The sequence below is a fragment of the Vicugna pacos genome, chromosome 3 (genome assembly GCF_048564905.1).
Source record: "Vicugna pacos chromosome 3, VicPac4, whole genome shotgun sequence".
NCBI lineage: Eukaryota > Metazoa > Chordata > Mammalia > Artiodactyla > Camelidae > Vicugna > Vicugna pacos.
Window position 1 is genome coordinate 84,406,144 of NC_132989.1, and position 22,959 is coordinate 84,429,102.

At 41.3% G+C, this 22,959-nt stretch overlaps 1 protein-coding gene, 1 long non-coding RNA gene and 1 pseudogene across 8 annotated transcripts in view; 2 read left to right on the top strand and 1 right to left on the bottom strand.

Moving 5' to 3' along the window:
- ANKRD55 (ankyrin repeat domain 55) overlaps nucleotides 1-4,272 on the top strand; it is an 80,800-nt gene extending 76,528 nt beyond the window's left edge. For all 7 annotated transcript variants that reach the window (XM_031675874.2, XM_072958657.1, XM_072958656.1 and 4 more), the window contains 2 exons: nucleotides 1,798-1,890; nucleotides 3,798-4,272. In XM_031675874.2, coding sequence (XP_031531734.2) covers nucleotides 1,798-1,890; nucleotides 3,798-3,919 — 215 coding nt within the window. In that variant the 3' untranslated portion in view covers nucleotides 3,920-4,272. The remainder of the gene's footprint in view (nucleotides 1-1,797; nucleotides 1,891-3,797) is intronic.
- Nucleotides 4,273-13,033: 8,761 nt separating this feature from the next.
- Nucleotides 13,034-13,561, bottom strand: LOC140695690 (malignant T-cell-amplified sequence 1-like; annotated as a pseudogene).
- An 805-nt stretch (nucleotides 13,562-14,366) lies between these two features.
- The window catches only part of LOC116279615 (uncharacterized), a 51,683-nt gene continuing 43,090 nt past the window's right edge, over nucleotides 14,367-22,959 (top strand). The window contains exons 1-3 of the long non-coding RNA XR_004188948.2: nucleotides 14,367-14,512; nucleotides 19,979-20,095; nucleotides 21,897-22,175. This is a non-coding gene — a long non-coding RNA (uncharacterized lncRNA). The remainder of the gene's footprint in view (nucleotides 14,513-19,978; nucleotides 20,096-21,896; nucleotides 22,176-22,959) is intronic.

The window sequence follows — 22,959 nt, forward strand, 5'->3', positions numbered from 1 at the left end:
AGGGCCAGGCAGACCTAGGTTGGAGCCCAGGCTTTGTCACCTCCCATCATGTGACCTTGAGCACATTTCAGAACTCCTCCCAGCCACACCTCCCTCATTTGTAAAATGAGGATGATAATAGTATCTATCTCATAAGGGAAGGTGATTGTAGGATTAAATGAGATTACCCCTACAGCATTTAGACCTGTCCCTGCCAATAGTAAGTTCAATGTGGATTATCCATAATTGTCACTATCTCATTTTTCAGTTTTGCAAATTTCTGCTTAAGTGTTCATGAATAAATAAGATAGGAGCTGATATGGATTTTACTGTAATTCTACTCAGGAATATTTTCTTTTTAAATAATGGCTTGTGAACTTATTTGACCTTCAGAGTTCAAAGGAGTCAAAATATAATGGCAGAATATCTACCAAAGAGACTGGAAGTCTTGCTTAATCTTCATCAAATGACTGAGATGACTGCCCCTATAAATCTACCATTGGACTCACCTACACAGGTGGAAGGTGGATCTTCTTGGCTAATGCTTTCTCCCCCTATTCTAAGGACAGCTTTGCCCAAATGGAAGCCTTAAATCCTATGAGTATTTCTGTAGTGATTCTGGCTCCTACTAAACTACTAAGCAAAAGAGCAAATGAATACATGCCTCGCTGTGCAGGAGACCTTGTTAAACACTCCACAGAATAAGACTGTAATAACTGCCAGTGTTTACTGAGTGTTTACTCTGTAAGCTAAATGCTTTACATTTGTTCTCCTATTTAATTTGTATGACAACTGGAAAAGACAGACAATTATTTTCACCATTTTTACCTACATATGAAGAAATAGAGGTTTAGAGGGAGGACATCATTTGCCCAAGGTGGAAATTAAGTCTAATCCTATCTGATCCCGGAGCCCAAACTCCCATTTGTTACACTATTCAATCAACTTGTTAAATGGATTTGAATACCTTTTGCGTATCCCTTGAATTTTCAGATATTTGGTCATGTGCTAATAAGTGTTTAACAGCTGACTCTTCAGGAGAAAAATTAGTGCTGGCTGATTTCCCTGATGGAAATACTTCTACCACTACCGATGTCACGCCACCAGTGTGATGTCAGCCAGCTCACAAAATCCTTGAAAATTTAACAATCGGCAATTTAACAATGGGAGCTGGTAGGCAAGGCTCTTTCACAGCACTGCTGGTCACGTAAGTTAGAACATCCAGATCTCCTAAGTGCTTTCACCCAGCTCCCAACATCCAGGTCAGGTTAGGGGTTCTCCATCCTGACTGCACCTGACAGTCACCTGGGTGCCGACAGAAATCTGGCACCCTGTCCCAGCCACAGAGGTTCTCATTCCATTGGTGTGGTATTTAGCCAGAGTAGCATTTTTTTTAACTCCTCAGATAATTTCTCTGTACAGCCAGGATTGAGGAACATTGCTCCAAGAGGAATATATGCTGCTTAGAACCCACTTACTCAACACAGAGTTGACAAATATATAATACATGAATTCCCTATTTTATTTTTTTCAAATATTTAAGTTTTAAAGAATGGTTGGCCAACTGTGCTTGTTTATAAAATTTTATTTAAATCAGTTCATTCAAGAAATGATTTCTGATACCTTTTCCTTTCATTTAAATAGTGACTGGCATGTAATCGAAACTCAAAGTATAATGTAACTATTATTGTTTTTGTTGTTGTTAGCATCTTAAATTTTATGATCTCTACCAACTTTTGTGATTCTCTTCTATGTTGGATTTTATCATTTGCACGTGATTGAATCTCAGATGATTAATGCAAATATGTTTGTCTCCAGGACAAAATTTTCAGCATCTCTCACCAAACAGACCCAAAATTAGGGATCTTCCTCTCACTCGGAACAACCTAGCTCCCCTACCAGACCAAAAGTGTAAGTATTTTGAATTTTCCTCAGCTTTCTCTGCAAATGTTAACACTGCTAACACGTCTAGACAGGACTAAATGTTATTTCAGTTTGCTTTCATTTTTCAAGGGAACATCAGGTGCCAAAACTTGTAAATTACAGGAAAATAGAATAGAGACAGTCTTTAAAGCTTCATCCAACTTGGTAAAGCTTGTTTAAAAAAAAATACTTCCACTCTTGAGGAATTTTTGTGTTTGGACTATAAAAACAATAATGGAAGTTTATTTTGCTATGTATTATTTAACGTCTTTAAGAAGGTGCTTTAAAAATTCTTCTCTTGGGTCTGGCTTCCTGACATTGGTTCCCTTACTCTATTGGACAGATAAAAATGTGTGTTACTTCTGTACCCCCAGGTTATGCATTCCTAAGCAGAAAGTAATAATCAAGTGGATGCTATTCATCAGTTTTACTTTAGGCATTATTTTGTAGTATTTTATACAAAACTTCTCATACTATAAACTGTTAATATATTCTGTTCACCCTGTGATAAAGTTTATGTGTGATTAAGTATTATCTGGAGTGCTTGTTATGAAGTAGATTCCTGGGCTCCACACTCAGAAATTCTGAGTTTGTATAGCCTTATATCTGTACTCTGAGGCAGTGTAGGTGAGAAAACTGAGTTCAGAGAGGTTACCTGACTTGCCCATTGTTACTTAGGTAGTAAATAGCAAAGCCAGGAGAAAAACTACAGGATACTGAGTCGGCTGACTCATGAAATAAGTGATGCTCACTGGATTCTAATTTCTTTCCTTTTCTTCCTAGCCCAACCCACTTGTTTATAACATATGTGTGAGCACACGCCCTCGACATCCTCTAAACTGCAGAGGTTAGATGACTTAGAAGCTGCCTGAACTATTCAACACAAGTTCCTTAACCTTTCTGTGCTTCAGTTTCTTCACTTATCTTATAAGAGTAGTGCAACCTGATAAGACTGTTGGGAGGATTAGATGAGACAATATGTGTAAAACACTTGGCAACTGTTTGTGCAGAGTAAATATCCAACATGGCTTTTCTTCCCTAGGCTATATAGTTTGGATGGGATCAATCAAGAGTTCTAGAACTCTTTAGGTAAAAACAATGAACCTTGGGGGCTTAGTGTAACCCTGTCTTTCTTCAGATAAAGGGAGAGGTGGAGAGATAGGTCCAGAGTTAGTAGCAGAAACCAAGATCTTTTCCTTGACAGATCATTTCCTTTGTGCAAAGTGAGAGTTTTGAATGGTGTGAATTTAATCATTAAATGAAATTCAAGTCTGACTTTGTCTTTAGGCAGAAAAGTGGTCACAAAGACATCTAATTAAGGAAAGAATCACTCAGCCTTGAATCCTGACATGGCTTGGAGAAGCCAAAGAGGGGATTTTCTTTGGCAGAGCCCAGAGGCTTTGCTTTTCACAATTAAATTTAAGGAGACAAGGGAAGATAAACTGTAGCTCTATGAAAAAGAAATGGAAAGGTACAGTGCTTTTCCTAAAAGAACTGAGAACCTTTTGAGGTTTGCATAAAAGCAGTGTACAAACATCTTGGGACTTATTTAGAGCCTTGTGCTGACTTGGCATCAACAGCTACTCCACCCAGGGAAGAGAGAGCTCTGCCAGGCACACACAGCCCAAACATGTTTTGATCAAACCTAGCCCCACCTTGTATTTGTGCATATTTGACATCCCTGATTAACATGTAATAACCCTAGATACGCAGAGAGATAGAGAGTTAGAGAGATAGATAAATACAGCTTTCTCCTGCAGTCTAGCTTTCCCCAAGACAAGCTTCTTAGAAGGGCCTCCAACTCCATAAGAAATAACACAGTTCTATGATCATTCCTTGTGAGACTCTGAGAGAAGCATACCTTTAAAGTCTCTCATTCTGTTCTTTCCTCCCAGTTCTATCTGGAGAACCTCTACGGACAAACCGAGTGCTGCCTGCTATTCCAAGCCAGCGGGGACCCAGCCCATCAACTGAAGAGAGTGAAAACTCTGCCAATCCCACCAATGATGGAAATTAACTGTGGGTCACTGACTATAAAGATATAGATTATATGTATTTTCAGCTGTCAAAGGATGAGATTACTCTAGTTTGTAAGAACAAAGACTAATTTAGTAAATTGCATTCTATAAGCCATTCATGGTTTTATAACTCCCAGTTCTTTATTCCAAATAAGCGCTTAGAATCTTTGTGCGTACAAGTATGTGAGTCTCCATGGCCCCTACATGGCAAAATAAAAAGCCCCAACACGTTACCAGCAGGGAGCCCTAGCTCTGTCTGCTTTGCTTTGTGGAATGTCTTGTTGACTTCTGTTTAATGATTTTATGTTTTTAAAAAATGTATGCTTTGCTGAATAAAAAACAAAGGGCATTCCATATGTGTTCTTTACATTTATTACAATTCTACCTTGGAATAACAAAACTTAATGAAAATTAAAGTCAGTGTTTATGGCTTTTATATGTACAATCTTCTGCAAAATATTTTCTAGCAATGTCAGCTCCTGGCTAGAGCCCAAATCACTTAACAGTGTTTATGTATCTTCTTTGTTATTTGATTATTTCCACCTATTGTTATTTTCAGATATGATTGATTGTTCCAATACTGAGAAGATCATGTGAGTTGGAAAGGTCTACATCCTGGCCTAACAGAATGAAATAGACATTTCTCATATGTTCCTCACATACTCTACATATTTAATCATTCTTTTTTTTTTCTGTTTCAAAATAACGGTCTCTGCCTACTCAAGACATTCTCATACTTATGACTTAGCAAAGTTTTAAAGACTACTCCTAACTGCAGATTTCCTTACTAAGAAGTTTATGTATTGTTTGGATTGATTTAAAGTTCAGGGTTTAGCCAAATAAGACCATAATCACTCGATGTTATTTCCAAGCCTGCATGTTATTCTGGAAATATCTCAAGTACAACATTTACCATTTTATGATAGCATTATTTATTTAGCAGGGTCAGACTGTGCCATTAACTAAATAGAAGCTCCTCTGAGAACAAATCAGTTACTTGGCTTTGCACATCTAGAAATATGTGCAGTACCTGGAACATGCCTAGGCATTCAATCATTTAGTTTTTCTAGGAAAGAAGGAAGGGAAGTCGGGAGATAGAGAAGGAGTTGGCAAGGTAGAAGCAATGTAAGAATTGATAATGAAAGAAGTTATTGGTCTTCGGTCTCATTTTGATAATGATAGTTGTCTGAACCAGGAATTATAAAAGAGAAAGCTTATGGATCAACCTCTGAAGCTAGACAGTAGCCAGAGGAAGGGCAAACCCTGGTACAAATGGAAGAGCGCTCAGGACATAGGTTCAGAAGGGTTTTCTTTTTTGTTTTTCGGTGGGCTGTTTTTGACTTTGCAGAATCATTCTTTGTAAGTATCAGTTAGGTTGTTCAGTTGTGTCACCTAGCTACTTTGGAATCCATGTCCTTCCTCAGGTAGATACCTGGCCCTTACTGCCTAGATTAGCTAGGATAGGTTAGCCTCTGCTTTAGTAATAAACAACTCACACTGGCTCTCATTGGCTAATACAATCTTTTTCTCACTCATAATACATGGCCCATTTCCAGCTGGCAGAGTTGTCTGGAATAGATTCCATTTCAACCTGTTCTTCCTTGGTGACCAAAAGAGAGAAGATCAGAGGTGAGTCTCATCACTTCCTCTCACATTTTATTTGCCAAATTAAGTCATATGGATGTGTCTAACTTTACAGAGGGTAGAGAAATTCAGTCCTTCCATTTGTGTCAAGAAGGAGGAGAACCAGAATAAATCATCCAGAAGATTACCACACTAACTAAAGCTTGGGCCCTAAGAGATCACCTAGTGGATAGCTAAGAGGTCAAAGCAATAAAACAAAACAAAATACCTCTCTTTACAGCTATGGAAAACTCACCATCCCTCAACACTTGAACTTACATATTCAGACAGAGGATCTTCTAATGTTGGCCCTTTCCATCCAAGTTGATTTAAGAATCTTGTTAACTATGAAGTAATGTGCTGCCCACTACCACCTCTTTAAATAGAGCAGCTATCATTTTGCCTCTAGGTAAAATTGCCTGTTTAGGGTAGATTCATTCTTAGCCAATATTTTACTGACCAAGTCAGATAGAGGTATTCACCAATTTGTGCTCAACTTTAAAAAATTTTCAAGCAACTTTTTCTTCTAAAATGATTTTGTATTGTTCTTTCACCACTTATAGTTTCCTTCATTACTAAGGACATATTTATTTACACACTTAAAAATTATAATTTTGCATATATTATTTCATTTGGATCTTTACATCAACCTACATCCCCCAAGTACAAACAAGGAATCCAACACAGAGAAGTAATTTGCCCAAAGTCACACAGCTAACATAGGTATACCTTGGTGATACTGCAGATTCAGTTCCAGGCCACCTCAATAAAATGAATATTGCTCTTATTTTTCCTAGTCTGAGGACCACAAGCAATTGGAAGGTGATTTACCATTCACCATTAATAAAATGTTTACTGAGAATTTAATAATTAGCAAGTTATTTAACTATTTTTCACATGTTAATGTGATAGCTATCTTTGTCCTTCTGGTGACAGCTGTGCTAGTATAACATGCTGACTGGAAACTTCAGCTTTTAATATAATTTATTCATTGACTTTTCAGGTTTGGCCCCTGAAGATGTCCTGGAATTGTTCAGCTGCCCAAAAGACCAAGATTGGACTAAAACAGAGATCAGAATGGGGAAGTATTTGCTTTGAAGAGCAATCATTTTGATAGAAACCTACAGTTTGTTGATAGTCTTCACGTCCATGACATATTAATATTTCTATGTCAATGTCTAGGAAATATGTGGTTCTGATAGAGTTCCTTGGTTTTAAAATTTTTCCCTTAAAGGCAACAAGAGAGTTTGGCTACTGCATGTGAGAGCTGCTATCATGTTCAAAAGACCACCTTTAAAATACCAGGATGCACTTACTTAGAGACATGTATCAGTACACGTCAAAGAGTGGAGGCAAAAACAAAATCAATGGTTGTTTGTCTTACTGGGAAGCATTGTATTTCTAATCAGTCACTTGGTGAGGTATTCTAAAATCATATTGTATGTCAAGATGTGACCTAATATAGTTGGAATGGATGATAAGCTGGAGTCACAGAGATCTATTTTTATTGGCTTAATTCTAGGAAGATGAGAGCGTTGGCGTTAAGTGTTTACTGGAAGAAATTAAAGTTGTGTTAAACAAGGTGCTTACTGAAGGGAACTAAGAAAAATGAGGGGGAAAAAATCTAACTTCCAAGAACTCTAATTGGTTTAGCACAAATTACTGGGCTAGTGGGCTCTTTCGACAAATATTAACAGTAGCTCCACTTTACCTGTATCACGCACGTACAGGCTGAATAAATAAATTTCAGAAAGGAGGCTCTGCCAAAGGTCTACCTATGACCTTTCTGGAATGGGAATGCAATTGTTGGGGAATTACGCATGTGGACTAGGGACTAGAGAGACTTCATTGCTAAGCCCTGATCTGCCATTTGTATTGTATTGAGCCAAACACTAACCGTATTTGAAAGTATAACTTACTCAATCTGCTGAGCTGGATGACAAGAGCAGAGTTTCTGAAAGTATGTGAGAGCAGCAATAAACAGAAGGTGAAGCCAATCAGCATTATAGTTTACAGTAGGAGGGTACTGGAGTTTTCTCAGATCGATATGACCAAGCCAAGCAAGACTATGATTTCAAGAAAAGCTAAAAACTAAGGCAGTGTTCTCATGTGTCTAAGTAGTTTATGCTAAGATATCTATCCCAGTGTTCTCTGAACAAGTGACTAGGTGGGCAGGGAAAGCAAGGGGGTGGGTACATGGGATATAATACAAAGGAAAAATGATTTGAAAAGATTTAAGGGATCTCCCCTGCCTTGAATTTCTAGTCCCTGATATCTCCATAGTAGGGAGTTTAGTGAGAACCACTTTCCCTTTGCCACATCCTATCTTAATCAGTGGATGAAGATACAAACTTCCATAAAGCCCCTTGTGTTATTCTAATAAAGACTTATAAAGTAAATAAGATTTTGCTTCCATGGATGTGCTGGAACCAGCTCTTATCAGCTTGCAAGGGGTGATTGTTAAATCTAGTATTCAGGAATTTTGTGAACTGGTTTTTCAGCCATTGGTGGCTTGAAATTGGCCATAGAGGGAACAGTTATACCAGGGAAACTGGCAAACACTACAAGTCAGGACTTCTATTTGAGTTCTAGTGACCAGCACACCACTGGGTATAACACTTGGGGGGAAATCTTTCAGAATTAAGAGCACTTAAAACTTTTTTTTCTGCAAATTACTTTATTGTTTCCATTTGGTCCACAGCTTTGGAGAGAGCTCCAGGGTGATTTAAAAGCTGCCTACTGGCTGCAGGAGCCCTTACACCAGAGGGATGACGGAGGGAACCCTCAGGAGGAAGGGGCTCTGGAGGCTCCTAGTTGTGTTTAAAGGTGAGCCTTTCAAAGAGACACTCCCTCAGCCCAACTTGGGAGCCGGCCTGCTTGTAAGGTGAGTCAGGTGGTCACCCATCTTCTTGATGAGTTTCCCCTCCTCATCTAGAAAATGACTCTCCAGGAAGTCAGAGAGCTGGGGGCAGACGCCGGGCATGCAGATCCAAAAGGACCTGGTTCAGTTTCCTCTCCAGGACCATGGCGGCTTCCAAGGCATCCACGATTTTAGCCCACTCATCTTAGGACGGCTTCATCCTGGAAGAGGGCACAGCTGCAGGGTTTCATGTCTTCAAGAGACATTCAGGGCTCTCAGGCTTCTCCTTAGCCAACTCACTGAAGAAGTGCTGTGCCCTCCAGAGCCACATTGCCACAGTTGAAATAGAAGTCCAAAGAGAGAGAGAGGTACGTGCTGGAGGCCCACAGATGCAGGTTGAATAGATGGTGGACGGCAGCCTCCACCTCGGAGGAATAACTCTAACAAATCTGGGAGCTCATGGTTGATGAGCAATAAGGAGCTAAGTTCAAAAAACAGTGTTGGTTGACCTCAGAGGGCTGAGAAGATGGTTCTGAAATTTGCCCCTGGAAAAAAGGTTGGAGGGTGGTCGGAAGCTGGAAGAAGGGGTGCCCCGACCCTGTTCCACTCGAACACTGTTGAAGTAGGAGACAGATTGCAGGAACTCGGGGCACACTGCAATAATGTTTTATAAAAGACATCTCTTTGCTAACACTGTTGCTGGGGAGCAGGATTCATGCCTGCCTCGAGAGCAGTCATGACATGTCTAGATTTTATGGTATTAAACTCTCACATTTCATGGGATGTAATTAAATCCATGAGTTATGAAGCCCATGTCATCTATGCATGTGTGACTCAACACTGCATTCAGAATGGGATTCCCTTCAGAGCTCATCTTGAGCCAAATCACACCTGAATGAATATTCTCAGATGAACAGTTTGTCCCTGTTACCTTGTGAGCCTATTAACAGCTCACAGCTCAATTTAGTCAGTTTTTCTGACCAGGAAGCCTGATCTTAATGTAGGTAGCACTCTCTGTGACTTCATGTCTGATCTCGTTACCGGCCCCACACCCAGTAATACTCAGGAAATGCATGTGTTCCCCCTTAACTGCCCTCCTGGCTGAGAAATAAGCACCAACCTAGGGTAAAGGATGAAAGTCAAGCAGGAAATGGAAGTGACAGAGCCTTTCCTGAGGCTAGCTTTCTCAGAATCAAGGGGATAAACAAGGTTGTATTTATATTTGTGAGCCACGCAAAATATAGATCTTTTCTGCAAGAATGGATGGGTTTGAATTACTTGGCTAGTTGCATAACCAGTTACTATTGGTTGGTAAGGAGAAAGGTTGATTTAAAGCATGTGGCCCAAGAACTCAAGACATTCAGAGAGGCAGGAAGGCCTCTTAGGTATTCAGTTCTAATGTCAAGATCTGGACATTATCTCCTTTTCTGGCACCGATTCCCTGTCCTGTCCTTAGCTTGCTCTGGATCAGCAGCAAGTGATTGAAATGCATTTATGCAGTCATTCTTTCAGCATTCATTGACTGTTTCCCCTGGGCTAGATGCTTGCTGCAGGAAAAAGAAGATACATAGTATAAAGGATACAGCAAGTGTATATGAGGTTAAGTGATGATAAGGATTTTCCTATATTTATTAGAGAAAAAAATCATTATTTAAGCTACATACTCTCTGTTTTGATTCTTTATAATTTTTTTGTGATTTGAAGCCAATAAATTATCTTTTAATAAAACCAAATTTCAAGTATCAAAACTATTTCTCTTTTGTTCCTCCAAATTTACAGTCCCAGAGTTAGAGTCTCAGAGCATAAAAACAAGACTCTAGACATGAACAAATTTGAATGAAAATTGAAATGATAATCTAGAATGTCAACACTGTACCTCTTTAAGATCCTGACAAGTCAAAACCAGAGTCTTTGTTGTAGCCAGTACAGGTCAGAGTATCAGGAACTCTGGACTGGTTCTTATAAAAGTGATAACCTTACTGGTTAGGCAAAAAAGAAGGTGCCAGTGTGCCAGTATCAAAAGTGTTGGCATTGCTGACTTTTTCTTTCCCACAATGATACTTCATGCTAATCTGGCCTCATTTCTTCATCAGTAGACCTATTCAGGAAAGTAGAGCCAACTTCTGAGGCTCTGGAGGACGTGGAGAAGAGGGTGGGGGGAGAGGGAGCCGGTGGTGAGGCTGACCCTTTCACCAGCCAGCCCCAACCCAGTCAGGGCCATTCTCAGCCCAGCCCAGGAGTGAAGACTAGAGTTTCTCAGGGTGGAGGGGCAGGAGGAACATGACCCAGCAATTTTCCTTTATGGGAAGTACACTCACAGAAAGTAGAGAGGCGTGGATGGTACTCCTGAGGCACGACATTTTAATGGATTATCCATTACTTTCTCTCTTCACTCACACCTTTTAACACAGCTGCTCACAAGAAGCAAAACAAACCGATCGCCATGTTCCCATTTCTCTTAACCATTTACCCATCCTGTGGGTGTGCTCTTGAACTCTGGAAGGGGGAGAAGGAAGGAAAGAGGCCTGGACCTGTCAACTTTCAGAGCAGTTCCCCAATGATAGAAAATTGACTGCATGTAGCACAGACCCAAATATACACACACATGGACATTGAGCATAAGGTAAAAGTAATTCATCTCTTGCTGTGTTTTCAGAGAAATGCTGGTTCATATGAGAAAAGGGGCTTAGAACAAAGTGTAAAGAAGCTTCTCAAGTATATTTTATCTTCAACATTTGGAAGTTAACTTTATAATAATTTAATAGAATATAATGCTTTGCCCTGATTTTTTTCAGTTACTTTAAGATTTTACCAACGTGAATGTGTAATTGTCTGTTTTCAGTTAAACTGAATCTGGAGAATGTGTTTTCCTGACAATTTTTAAAAGAAAATGAATAATATGATGAAGAAGAATGGCCATTTAGATCCTAAGACATGTGCTTTTATAAAATATGCTAATCCTTTTAACATGGCTAGTGTCCTTTTGGATACAAAGAAAATACTTGTTAATAATGACTTTAACCTTTTAATTAAAAATTTCATTAAAAGTAGTGGTAGAGAACAGTCTTTAATAAAAATTCCCTTGTTGTCATTTACCAGTTCCCTTCTGCGGCTAACTCCTGGTTAAGCAAAGAAGTTGTGTGCACCCATTATGTGTGTGCGCTGCTCCAGGTGAGGGAGCTACAGCTATGAGTAAAACAAAATGCCTGCTCTCACAGAGCTCCTTGTCTGTGAGGATGCCAACCAAAACTCTCCAGACTGCATTCATACAGGTAGAGCAATTACAAAAACTGTTCATTATCTCAGGTTCTATTTTCTGACTTTGTTCCATCAGTATCCCAGAAACTCCATAAAATCTGATTCCCAATTACTGGCATTGCTGCTGCTAATAGTCCTGATTCTCCTGGGTTTTATTTCCTATGAGAATTGGTACAATAAATGGAGGGGGAAATAGAAAACCAGAGGGGACCACTCCACTTAATTTAGAGTGATTCTTATAATGGGCAATAAAGACAAGGTTTCATTAGGAGGAAGTTTTCAGAAGGTTATTTGATGGGAAGGAGGGAACTGGAGGCCAGAGTAGGGCTTAAATAAAGAAGACTTTTACAGCTGGAGAGTACATGATGCAAGAGAGAGAAATAAAAATCGGGAGAATAGAAACAGCCATCCAAACTTGCAGCAAAGAAGAGAGCAAGAAAGAAAAGGAGAAGCTGGTGGAGGTCAGTAGGGGACCTTGAACATGTTAGAAGATGGCATTTATAGCTGAAGTCACAGAAAAAGAACAAACAATACAGCTAATGTCCTCTTGCATCCTCTTTTCAGACCAGGTCTAAGTGCTTCCCATTCACGATAAACAGCAAATATACATATTCCTCAGACATTTACCATGTGCAGCCACTGCTCTAAGTTCAGTGCGTACTTACAGGAGTCATCTTGTTTAACCCTCACAACAGCCCTAAGAGGTAAGTACCATTATTATGCCCATTTCACAAAGAAGGTCACACAGTTACAAGTGGCAGGGCCAGGATTCCAGTCCAGTCTGGCTATAGAAACTGTCCTCCTAGTCTCTGCACACACACTTCCTGCAGAGAGATGTGTGGGCTGCTGCTGAGACTGCCTGGGCTCACCAGGACCAAGGTCCCCTCTTCCTCCTGGGTACGTGGCGAAATGACATCTCCCAGCTCCTTACAGTGGGGCAAGGCAGGGGCTGATTCTGAAAGTGAGCGGCTTTGATGTACCCGACTTCCCTGAGAACTCTCACAGGGTTGTTTCCTCTCACTTCGTTAGGAGTAAGATGTAGAGGACTCAGTATAAATCCTGAGGCCTGGAAGATGATGGAACCACCAACTTGAAGCAGTCTGAGTCCAATTACCAAAGACTCAATTGGACTTTAATGTTTTAAAGAAATAGCCTTTCTAGTCTTAAATTCCTGAGATTTACGAGTTATTTTTACAATAGTTATGACTTAACCTGATTAATACAATGGCTGAAGTCAATGGTTATTCTTTTCTTTTTTTAGCATCTGTTGAATTTATTCAGCACAGAGATATTGTCTTCATGCTATGACACAGACACAAACACAGATACAGCACAATATCCATATTGAGCCCAAGCGTATTCCTTCCGAGGCTCATTTATATCTCTTCACATGCCACAGCCTGTCATTTAAACAGGGGATATTTTCAATGCCAGTTTCTTTGTTAATTTTCTCAATATCTTCTGCAGACATCTTCATGACTCCAACACACGCTGTTTTCCTTCTGCCGTGATTGCAACGATGGTATCTACTGCAGCAGAGTAAAGTTTAGCTCCAAGAGAGGTTAAGCCTGGATGTATGAAATTTGCTCCAGTGAGTACAAATCTGATGGCTCCTTTATCAACCTGCTGTTGTGACAAGATAAAAGGATATTTGTGAAGTAATCTTAGGGTTGGATAAAAAGGCCCTTCTCTTTGAAAAATAGTAACTCTCCATTTACTGTAAGGATTTCTGTATGTTCATGGCATTTAAAATAGGATCTTTTTAAAGCATGATTTGATTAAGCCATGGTTCAATACCTGGAAATTGCTCTATCAATTGGTTCTTAATATCCTTTATAACTGAGGTTTTCAACTGAATGCAGTTGGACACATTTTATTTTTCATCAAATTTCTTGAACATGATCGAAGGTGAAGGGGGCGACGTTATGGAAGGGCCCGGGATGGGGGAAAATTGAGCTAGCAAGGGTCCGGCAGATCCCCTTACACAAGGAAGGCCGGCACTGACCATCAGAGCAGTTGTCGTTCTCTAGAAAAATAGCAATAGTTATTCTATTAAAAGGCGATTTTTATCAGTTTCCTTTAAAGCAAACAGGTAGTAATAAGTTAAAAATGGGAGATAATTAAAATACCAATGAGAATAAACTGATGGGCAGTCATTCAGTTGCTTCAGTCATTTAATTGTATCATGTTCTAAGGGCAGGAAGCTTTTTGCTGTTAAGATCTCTTTTTTCCTGGAAAAGTTCCTTGTCATCTGTAGCAATAAAGGAATATGTTAGCAAAACAACAGAGTGGTTATTGGCTTTGCTTGTAGAATTCTGCAGAATTCTTGGTGACTGGCAACCTAGGCAGTGGGAACCTGTGTGCTCTTGCAGGCCACAGAGGCTGATTAGCCCAGAGCTCGTGCAAGTCAAGTCTCCTAGTAGAGTCAACCTGAAACTGTGCTGGGGGTCCCCAAAGCCGAATCAGAGATCTTTGCGTTCAGGCCTCCTGTTCCTTCAATTTCCATGGACATTGAGATGCTGGACTCCTGGTTCCATCAATGCATACTGCCCAAGAGATTTCTCCAGGAAATTTACACATACTCCTTACTGCTCTCATTGCTTATCTGAATATGCAAGGCCCTGACACATGCACAGCTCCAGACAATGGCCTCTCTGCTCTGAGATTTTAACCACTCAGTCACTGCTGCTGTGTCTAGACCACTGGAAGCCTAAGAAGAGAATGGGAGTGTTATTGGCATCTTGTGGCTCTATCAACCATGGAATGTTTGCGAGCTGCAGTAGGAAGACTGACATCCTGGAACCTACAAGCCTAAACCCCTGTAGAGGATGGAACCAAGCATTCTCTGAAGGTGAATAGAAATGATCTTGTCTAAAACAAGGGCAATTTTAGGACTCTCTGTCTTTGGCCTCCCAGGCTTGGCTCTTGGTCAAGTACTGCAACTATTTAGGCTGGCAGATCCCCAGTGGAATTTTTTTTAAAAAAGCAATCAGCCTTTTGTTCTTTGCAGAAGCAATGAACCAACTGGTATCCTGAGTGCCTTCCAAACACCAGAGGTTATTTCACTCTGCTTTACAATGGTCTAATGCTTATCCCTAAGAGAAAAGTGCTAATTTATTTCAATATCTTCTGTGAGTAGCTGTCAATACCGTAAAATCATCAAGCACTTTGAAACTGAAAGAGATCCTAATGAAACTTAATTTTCCTCATTTATGAACCGAGTGGTTTTAGACTAGAACATCTCTAAATAGCCTTCCAACAGTAAGTCTATGACTATATATACAATAGGTGTGTATGTATATATGCACATACACATGAAAAGAGGCCATAAAGTAGCAAGATGAAATTTTTTATCGCAAACATTCCAAAATGTATATGTAAACTAATTTTTGAAGAAGTCTCAGCAGAGTATGAACATAAAAGCGATTTTAATCTTGCCCACCATGCCACAGTAAACAAAAACCATTTTTTCAGGTCCCAGATAAAATCTCAAGCAGGCCCATAGCTTTTCCAGGCCCAAGAACAGTCTGTCATTTTAAAAATTAGAACAGTTTAATATCAAAACTCCAACCTAATTCTTAACTAAACATCTAAATCAAGTTGGCTTCGGGCTTGAAAGCCTGCAGCAGAGAACTGGGTGTCATTGGCTTCTTTTCTTCTCTCCTCCTTTATCCACCTCTTCTCCAACTTCTCAGGAGATGTTTTAGACCTCACAGGTCAGACCCAGGGAGAGAATGGGTGAGGTCTTGCAAGGCTGATAGATTCACTCTGGCCCCTGCCTCCTGAGTGCTAGCTGTGGCATAGCTGCCTCTTTCCCTAGTTGAACTTCTTAGAGTTTATCTCATTCAATTGCCCTTGCTTATGTCTCCCCACCTGCCCCAGGATTCTGGCTGCCCACCTTTCTGTAGGGGTCCCTTCTCTACTCTAGGAAGTTCTCCTGGGCAAGGTCCATTTGTCTTAGTCCAGTCAGGCTGCTGTAACAAAATACCACAGATTAGGTGGCTTGTAAACAACGGAAATTTATTTCTCAAAGTTCTAGAGGCTTGAAACCTGAAATCAGGGTGCCAGCATGGTTGGATAAGGGCCCTATGCTGTGTTGCAGACTGCTGACCTCTCACTGTGTCCCCACATGGTGGGAGGGGCTAGGGAGCTCTTTGTTTTACCAGAGCACTAACCTCATTCACGAGGGCTTCATGTGCTTCACTCTCCTGACCTTATCACCTCCTAAAGGCCCCACCTACTAATATCATCACCCTTGATAAGGTTGTGAGGGTAAAGCCTTCATGAATGGGATTGGTGCCCTTGTAAAAGAGACTCCAGAGACCTCTGTTTCTCCAGCCACCATGTGAGGACACAGGGAGAAGATAGCCGTCTATGATCCAGAAAAAGTAAGCCCTGGCCAGACACCAGAACTATTGGCACCTTGATTTTGAACTTCACAGCCTAAGAACTAGAGAAATAAATTTCTGTTGTTATAAGCCACCCACCCAATCTATGGTACTTTTCATAGCAACCCAAATGGACCAAGACAACACCTTTTCTCCCCAGTCTGAATGGTGGTTTAAGGAAGCATTAAGTGGTGCAATTTCTTCTCTATGAAGATGAAATTGGAATAACATAATCCAGGAATGCCTGGCTGTTCCTATAAGGGCTTTGCAAACTGTTCCATGACAAATGCTGGTAAAGACTCCTGAGATGGCAACTACAAGTTCAGGTATGTAAGATACACTATTTTTTTCTCAGCCTCGCTAGATATGCTCAAAATCTCAGACATGTAAACTATCTGTTTGCTCCAGGAAACCATTAAAAATTCCACTAACTCATAAATAATGACTTCATCGTGTCCCACAATGACCTCCTTTCTCCCCAGTGCGTATTAGCAATTGCATTCCTACAAGCAAACTAAAACATGGCTTATTAGCTTATTATTCATTTAATTATCAGAGATGAGAAATGTGTTCCAGCTCAACAAGTTTAAAAACAATCTTTAAACAAGCACATTTTTAAACAGTGATGATTTGACATGATATTCTGAGGCATCTAATGAATGGCTATATGCATATGGTCAAAATATATCATAGATAACCAGGAAATCTATCATTCTGAGGTCAGAGTTGCTTAAAGTTAGTGATTAGTCCTTGGAGCTTTTATACACCAAACCCTAGAAGAATGATCTCAGTTTTAATCATCGTTGAAAGAAAAGAAAAGAAAAATGAAAGTGAGTTTATTTAAATGTCATTTCAATGGAAGAATAAGGAAGTGGTTTGGCTTCTTTCCCTACCTCTGGAAAATTACATGACACAGTAAGTACTCAACGAATATTATTCTTGATGATGAAAGGACCATGAGGACAATCATTTTAGTGTTCCCAGGACAGACCATATCATTGAAATAACCCTCACCCACAAACACTGGTTAGAATCACAGTCATTTATTCAGCAACTGTTTGTGCCAATGTTGTGCAAGGTGTTGGAAATGGTATAGTCAACCAGACGTGTTGCTGCCCTCTTATAACTATATGGGAAACAAACAGAGACAGGCATTGACAATAGGATGTGGTAAGATGTTTGGTGGAGGTACTCTGTTGGCTCTGGGAGCACCTGAAAATCAGAAAAGGCTTTAAGGAGGGATTTATATCTCCAACCTGGGAGCTAAGAAATGAGCTGAAGTTAGCCAGGAAGTGGAGAAGGGAAGGAAGTCCCAGGAATGGCACAAAGGCTAGGAGTTGAGAAGGGGCAGCCAGGATACTGCACACAGTTCAGTGTGATGGGGTCGGGGGAGAGAAGATGAGTCAAGAGACCAGAGAGGCAAGCAAATAACACAAGATGGAGGTTTTTGAAGGTCACATGGGGAAATCTGGACTTTGTCCTAAGGATAATGAGGCACCATCAAAGGGATATAAAGTGGGGGAAAGGGGTTGCATGCTCTGATGTGAAGGTGTAGAAAGAGCTCTGGCTGCAATGTGAAGAATGGAAGGAAGGAAGTAAAAAGGGAGTCAGGGAGACTAGTTAGGAGGCTGCTGCATTATCCAGGTAAGAGATACAGAAACTCAAAGTAACACCGTGGCAATGGAGATAGAAATAAATGGATTTGAAATATTCAGGATGTAAACTTGATGGGTCTTGGTGATTAACTGGATGTGGGGAATGCAGAAGAAGGAGGAGCCAAGGATGACATATGGTTCTGACTACAACAATTCAAGGGATGATGGTGCCATTCACTGAAAAAGGGAGGGGGTGGGGAAGGGCTCAGGAGTGGAGATGGTGAGTTCAGGTTAGGAAGTTCCCACTCTAAAATACTGGTAGGATATCCATGTGGAGATGACAAGCACACTGCTGAATTTTCTATGGATTCTACAATGAACAGATCAACAGAAATGGAACCCACAAAGGAGTCTTAAGTTGTGGTGGAAAAGATAAGTATCACTAAAGCCAAGGGAAGACAGTTTCAAGAAGACAGTGGTCACTACTGTCAGATGCTGCTTAAAGCTCAAATCAGATAATGCCAAGAAAGCAGCCTTAAAATTTAGCAACAAGGTTATTAGGGTCTTGGCAGGAGCAGTAGCAGAGGAATGTTGGAACAGAAGCCAGATTTCAAGGAGAGTTTCAGCATGGAGGGTAAGGAAGTGGTGATGGTGAGTGTAGACACTTGTTTCAATATGTTTGCCTAAAGTCAAAAGACACCAGATAAGGAAGTAGGTGGATGTTTTAAAGTGTAAGTTTCATTATTATTCCAGTAATGTGCGGCCAACAGATCTGGAGATGACTGCCATTGAAAACACAGTTTGTTACTCATAATTTTCATGGAGAAGGGGCACACCAGGCCACTCAGGGTCACAGAGGAAAGCATCAGGAGGAAGGAGAGGGGGAAATATGTGCAGGAGATTTGTCTGTGGTTTTCACAGGAAGGCAAGGCAAGGCAGGGTAGGCAGGCTTAGGATTGGCTAGTTGGAATGATTTCAGCAGGCTCTGCAACCAGGGGCTATCTCTAGCCCTCTGGTATCTGGCCTTGGGGTGATTAGGGCAGGAGGATAGTGGGCCAAGTGTAAGAGCCCTGTGAGAGCCCATAAAGGAGGTAGCTGGGTTGTGGGCTCTGAAATTGGAATTTGGTTGATTTGCCTAGGAAAAATACATTCTCGGGTGAGTTGTGTTACATCTCTAGGAATTAGCTAACCCTGGAAGGAGGAGGGCAGTGAGGGAAGACCCTTCCTGGTCAGTAAAGCTTCAAATGTCAGAGGATCAATAATACAGAATTATGAAAATATAGTTAATACATTGGAAAGGAATGTAGAAGCAAGGGAGGGTATTACTTTTAGGATGGTTGAAACTTGAGCTTGTTTAAATACTGATGAAAGGTAGCAAGTGAGGCAGCAGGAAAGAGAAGGGACTTACAATGGAGCAAAGTTATCAGACAGCAAGGGGAATATAGAGCCTTAGAACTGACCTTGACAATGAGCAATCGCTTGAAATGTTGCAGCAAAGTGTTATAGCTCAGTGTTATAGCTCAGTTATGACAGCAGCCTGGATCTGGCCGAGAGACCAAGCAGCACTCAGAGAGCTGGAGAACTCAGGTTTTGTTACACCAGCGGGCCCAGAAGAGTTAACACTCCAAGCTCTGGACCCCGTCTGTAGGTTTACACAGGCTTTTATAGGCTACCAGTCTAGACTTTGCAACATTTTGTAACATCATATGCTAGTAAGTTATAATAAAGGTGACTAATTAGGAACAAGCTTTGTAGAAATAGACCAATCAGGAATGAGGGAAATGGACCAACCAGGAGTGAACTCCATGCAAATGAAGTTCTACAAGTGGGCCAATCAGGAGTTAGTTCAGGGAACCAATAGAATTTTAGGGGTAAGTTCCACTTTCTTAGAAGTAAGCCGTTTCAAAGGCAAAAACTGAGTTAATGCCTCTGGGCCAGGGAACCAGATGGTGCTGGCAGGGGAGTAGTGGCCCTGCGTGGGGGGTCCTGCTGGTCTTTTTCATGGGGCTTCCCATGTCACCACTATGATGGGAAAGGAGGGAAAGGTAGGCATCCCTACAGGTAAGTGTGTGGCAAGAATTTGAGGGAGTTTCTCTCTGGTGGCTATTATTTTCTCTTATAAAATAGAAGAAAAATTCCCCAACAGAAGACTGATGAAATACACACACACACACACACACACACACACACACACACACACACACACACACACACACACACACACGGAGAGATGCCAACTTTATGGTGAAATTTTTCTGATAGTGGTTTCACTTATAAATATAAAAGACAAAACAAAATGTGTCATTAAGTCATTCTCTTTCTTCCCTTTAACAGGTAGGTCTTAATGCCTAGCCACCATCTGTAGGCCCAGGAGATGCCTTAGCCAAGCTCCAGTGAGCAGTGTGAGGACCAGCACAGCTATTGAATCCTGGGTGCCAGCTCGGATCTTAGGTGTGATTGCTGTGTGCCCAGCGAGTCTTCAATCCTTGGAACACTCGGGAAGGACAGAGAAGGGAGGGTTTTCTGAAGTCCAAGAGAATCCTGTGGCCCTAGGAAAGGATTATTGAAGAAGTGGGGCAGAGGATAAGAAGAAGGAAAAAAAGTACCTAAAGTGAGAAGTACAGAAGTCCAGCAATGGCCAGTGTAATTCACTTAGACAAACAGGTCACCTTCCTAAAACCCACAGTGCATGTTATCCAGATGCTAACCGCTCTCTCTTGCCGTCCCCTCCATCCCTCCCTTCCCCTCCGTCTCCCTCTCTGTTTTACAACTCTTTAGACCATTTTCTGTATTCATTGGCTTCATATAAAGCACTAATCTGCTTTAAAGCCCAAGTGATGACTTCCTGTTACTTAGTTGGCTTCCAAATATACTCCCAGAAAGCTGAAGCTGTTTCAGACTCCCAGGCCCCACTTCCCACTGTGGCTTCACACAGGAAAGGGAATTTCCACCCCACACAGCTGACACCAGAAGGCTGGAGGCCCCTCTGCATGCACAGCTGGTCCAGAGCCACCCCTGATGGTGCATTAAGAGGGCACTCATGTAAAAGCAGTGCCCTGGCTTTCCTTGCTGTTCTTAGAAATCTGCTCTCCAAATCAACCGTAGAACAAAGTGGGGAACAAGTTATTTGCCAAAATGGCCAGGCCTCCTATTGTATCTTAGGGAGGGAACAGAGAGGGGGAGGCTACCCCTCCTGCCCTCTGCCCCAACTCTGGGGAGCAAGTTTCTGTTTACCACAAAGAGGGGTGTCCTTGAGAGGTCATCTCATCTCTCATCAGCCCCTTCCCCCCACACACACTCTATCCTTACACTGTTGGAAAAAAGAGGGGCTCAGACCTGCTTTAGTAAAACTTCCAGAGAAAAAGATTTCATAAACTTCCGCAGTGACTATTTCAAAACCAAATAACGTTCTGATTTTGCCAGCCACTGAAATGAAAGTAGGGAAAGAGAGTGGAGTGTGTGTGTGGGTGTGTTGTTGGGGGAGGAGAAGCAGGGAGGGGAGCATCATGGCAAAAAGGGAAAACAGGAAACAGAATTATGAAGAGGAAGAGCCAGAAAATGAAAAGGTTTAACTGACATCCAAGTTGAGAATTTTGTGTAAAGGTATAAAGTCCTCTTTTCTTCCTTTCATTACCTATCCAGCATTTCACCACTTTCAGGAAGAATAAAATGCGACCTACTCCACCACTAGAAATATAGTTTTTGCAGTTTTTTTCCTTGTTAAAAAAATAAACACAGCTAGAAATCCCATGAACCAAAGTAAACAGCTAATATTCACATCAGCCTGGCACAGACTGTCCCTTGGGTGTTTTCAGCCCACACCCCCTGCTGCCATGACTCCGCTCCCCAACTTCTCTCTATCAGGAATCCTCTCTGCGCCTGAATTATATGCTCGATGACTGCCTGTGGCCTTGGGCCGCCACTCTAAACATACAGCTGTTCCGAACCTCCCCCAGCTCCATTCTCCCCTTGTCCCAGCCGCCCACTCTCTCCCCTCCCTCTGAAATGGAGATCCCACTCTTCCTGGATGATTTGCTGGAGCATCTCAGCCAAGATATTCCCTACTGACATTATGGCTGAGACTAAACCCCTCACATTTCTCAGTCAAGTCAATGGAACCGGCTTTCCTTTTTTGCCGGCAGGAGCAGTCAGTGTGAATGATTTTCTGCCTGGAGCCAGTCCATCTGGGGCCAGAGGGTGGGGGTGGCACTGCTGGACCTTGCATCACTTAGAAAACAGGTTGTTTTTCTAGGATGACCTGAAGAGATTTATTGACTTCATGAAAGTTGGAGGAGAGAGTTTAACTTCATTCAAAATGGCGGCTGCTGGTTGTTGCTACCGATAATGAGGACTCAGAGCCCTAAGTTCAAAGACTTTCTCCCCTGCATGTTTCTTGGGCACCAGGCTTCCTGTGGTGGTTGCTGGTGGCTGTAGGGAGAGCTGTGCAGGTCCCTGCTTTATTGGAAGTCTCACACCGGCTGACAGCAAGGCCAGGAAAGGGACATCCACGCAGAAGATGTGAGAGCCCAGGGTAAGTCTTGAGCCTTAGTGCCCCGAGGATTTGTGCTTAAGTGATGAAAACAAAGAGGGTAGAACTGGAAGGTCCGTGCTGTGGGGAGATGCCTGCAGTGGTGGCTGTTATTCTCCCTTAGGTCAGCTCACCTCAGAAATCTGGTCAAGTTAATAAACAGCACCATGTAAGTGGGTCTTCCAATAAAATTGGCTGGATTTCTTCAACCAGTCAATAACATGGGAAAGGGGGGTAGGAACTGTTAACAGTTAAAAGAAATTTAGAGACATAACTGAATGTCTCCAATTGGTTGGTCAGGGACCAGCTGAAGTATAGTCCCTGAGAGGATTCTAGTTTGAATAAACCATCTGTTAAAAACCTTTTGAGGACAATGGTGATATTTGAGAACTATTGTTCACTTTATTAGGTGTGATTATATGAATATGTGTGATAATGGTATTATTGTATATGGTATTATGGTTCTGTCGGAAAACGTCCTTATTTTTAGAGATGTATACGTGAGTAAGGGTAAAATGTTATATCTGAAATTTACTTTGAAATAGTTGAGCAAACAGAGCAGGTGGAGTACATACGTCAAGATGTAAGCAATTAGTAAATCTAGGTGAATCTGGGTAAATGAGTATTCACTGTATCCTGTTCCATTTTTCTGTTTATATGAAAATGTATGATTTTAAAAGTGTAAAAACATAAAAAAAAAAAAAGCCTAGGAATGTTGCCAGAGACTAGGTTCTTGCCTCGCCCAGAAAAGAATTCAAGAGCAAGGCATAGTAAGTGAAGGCAAGTT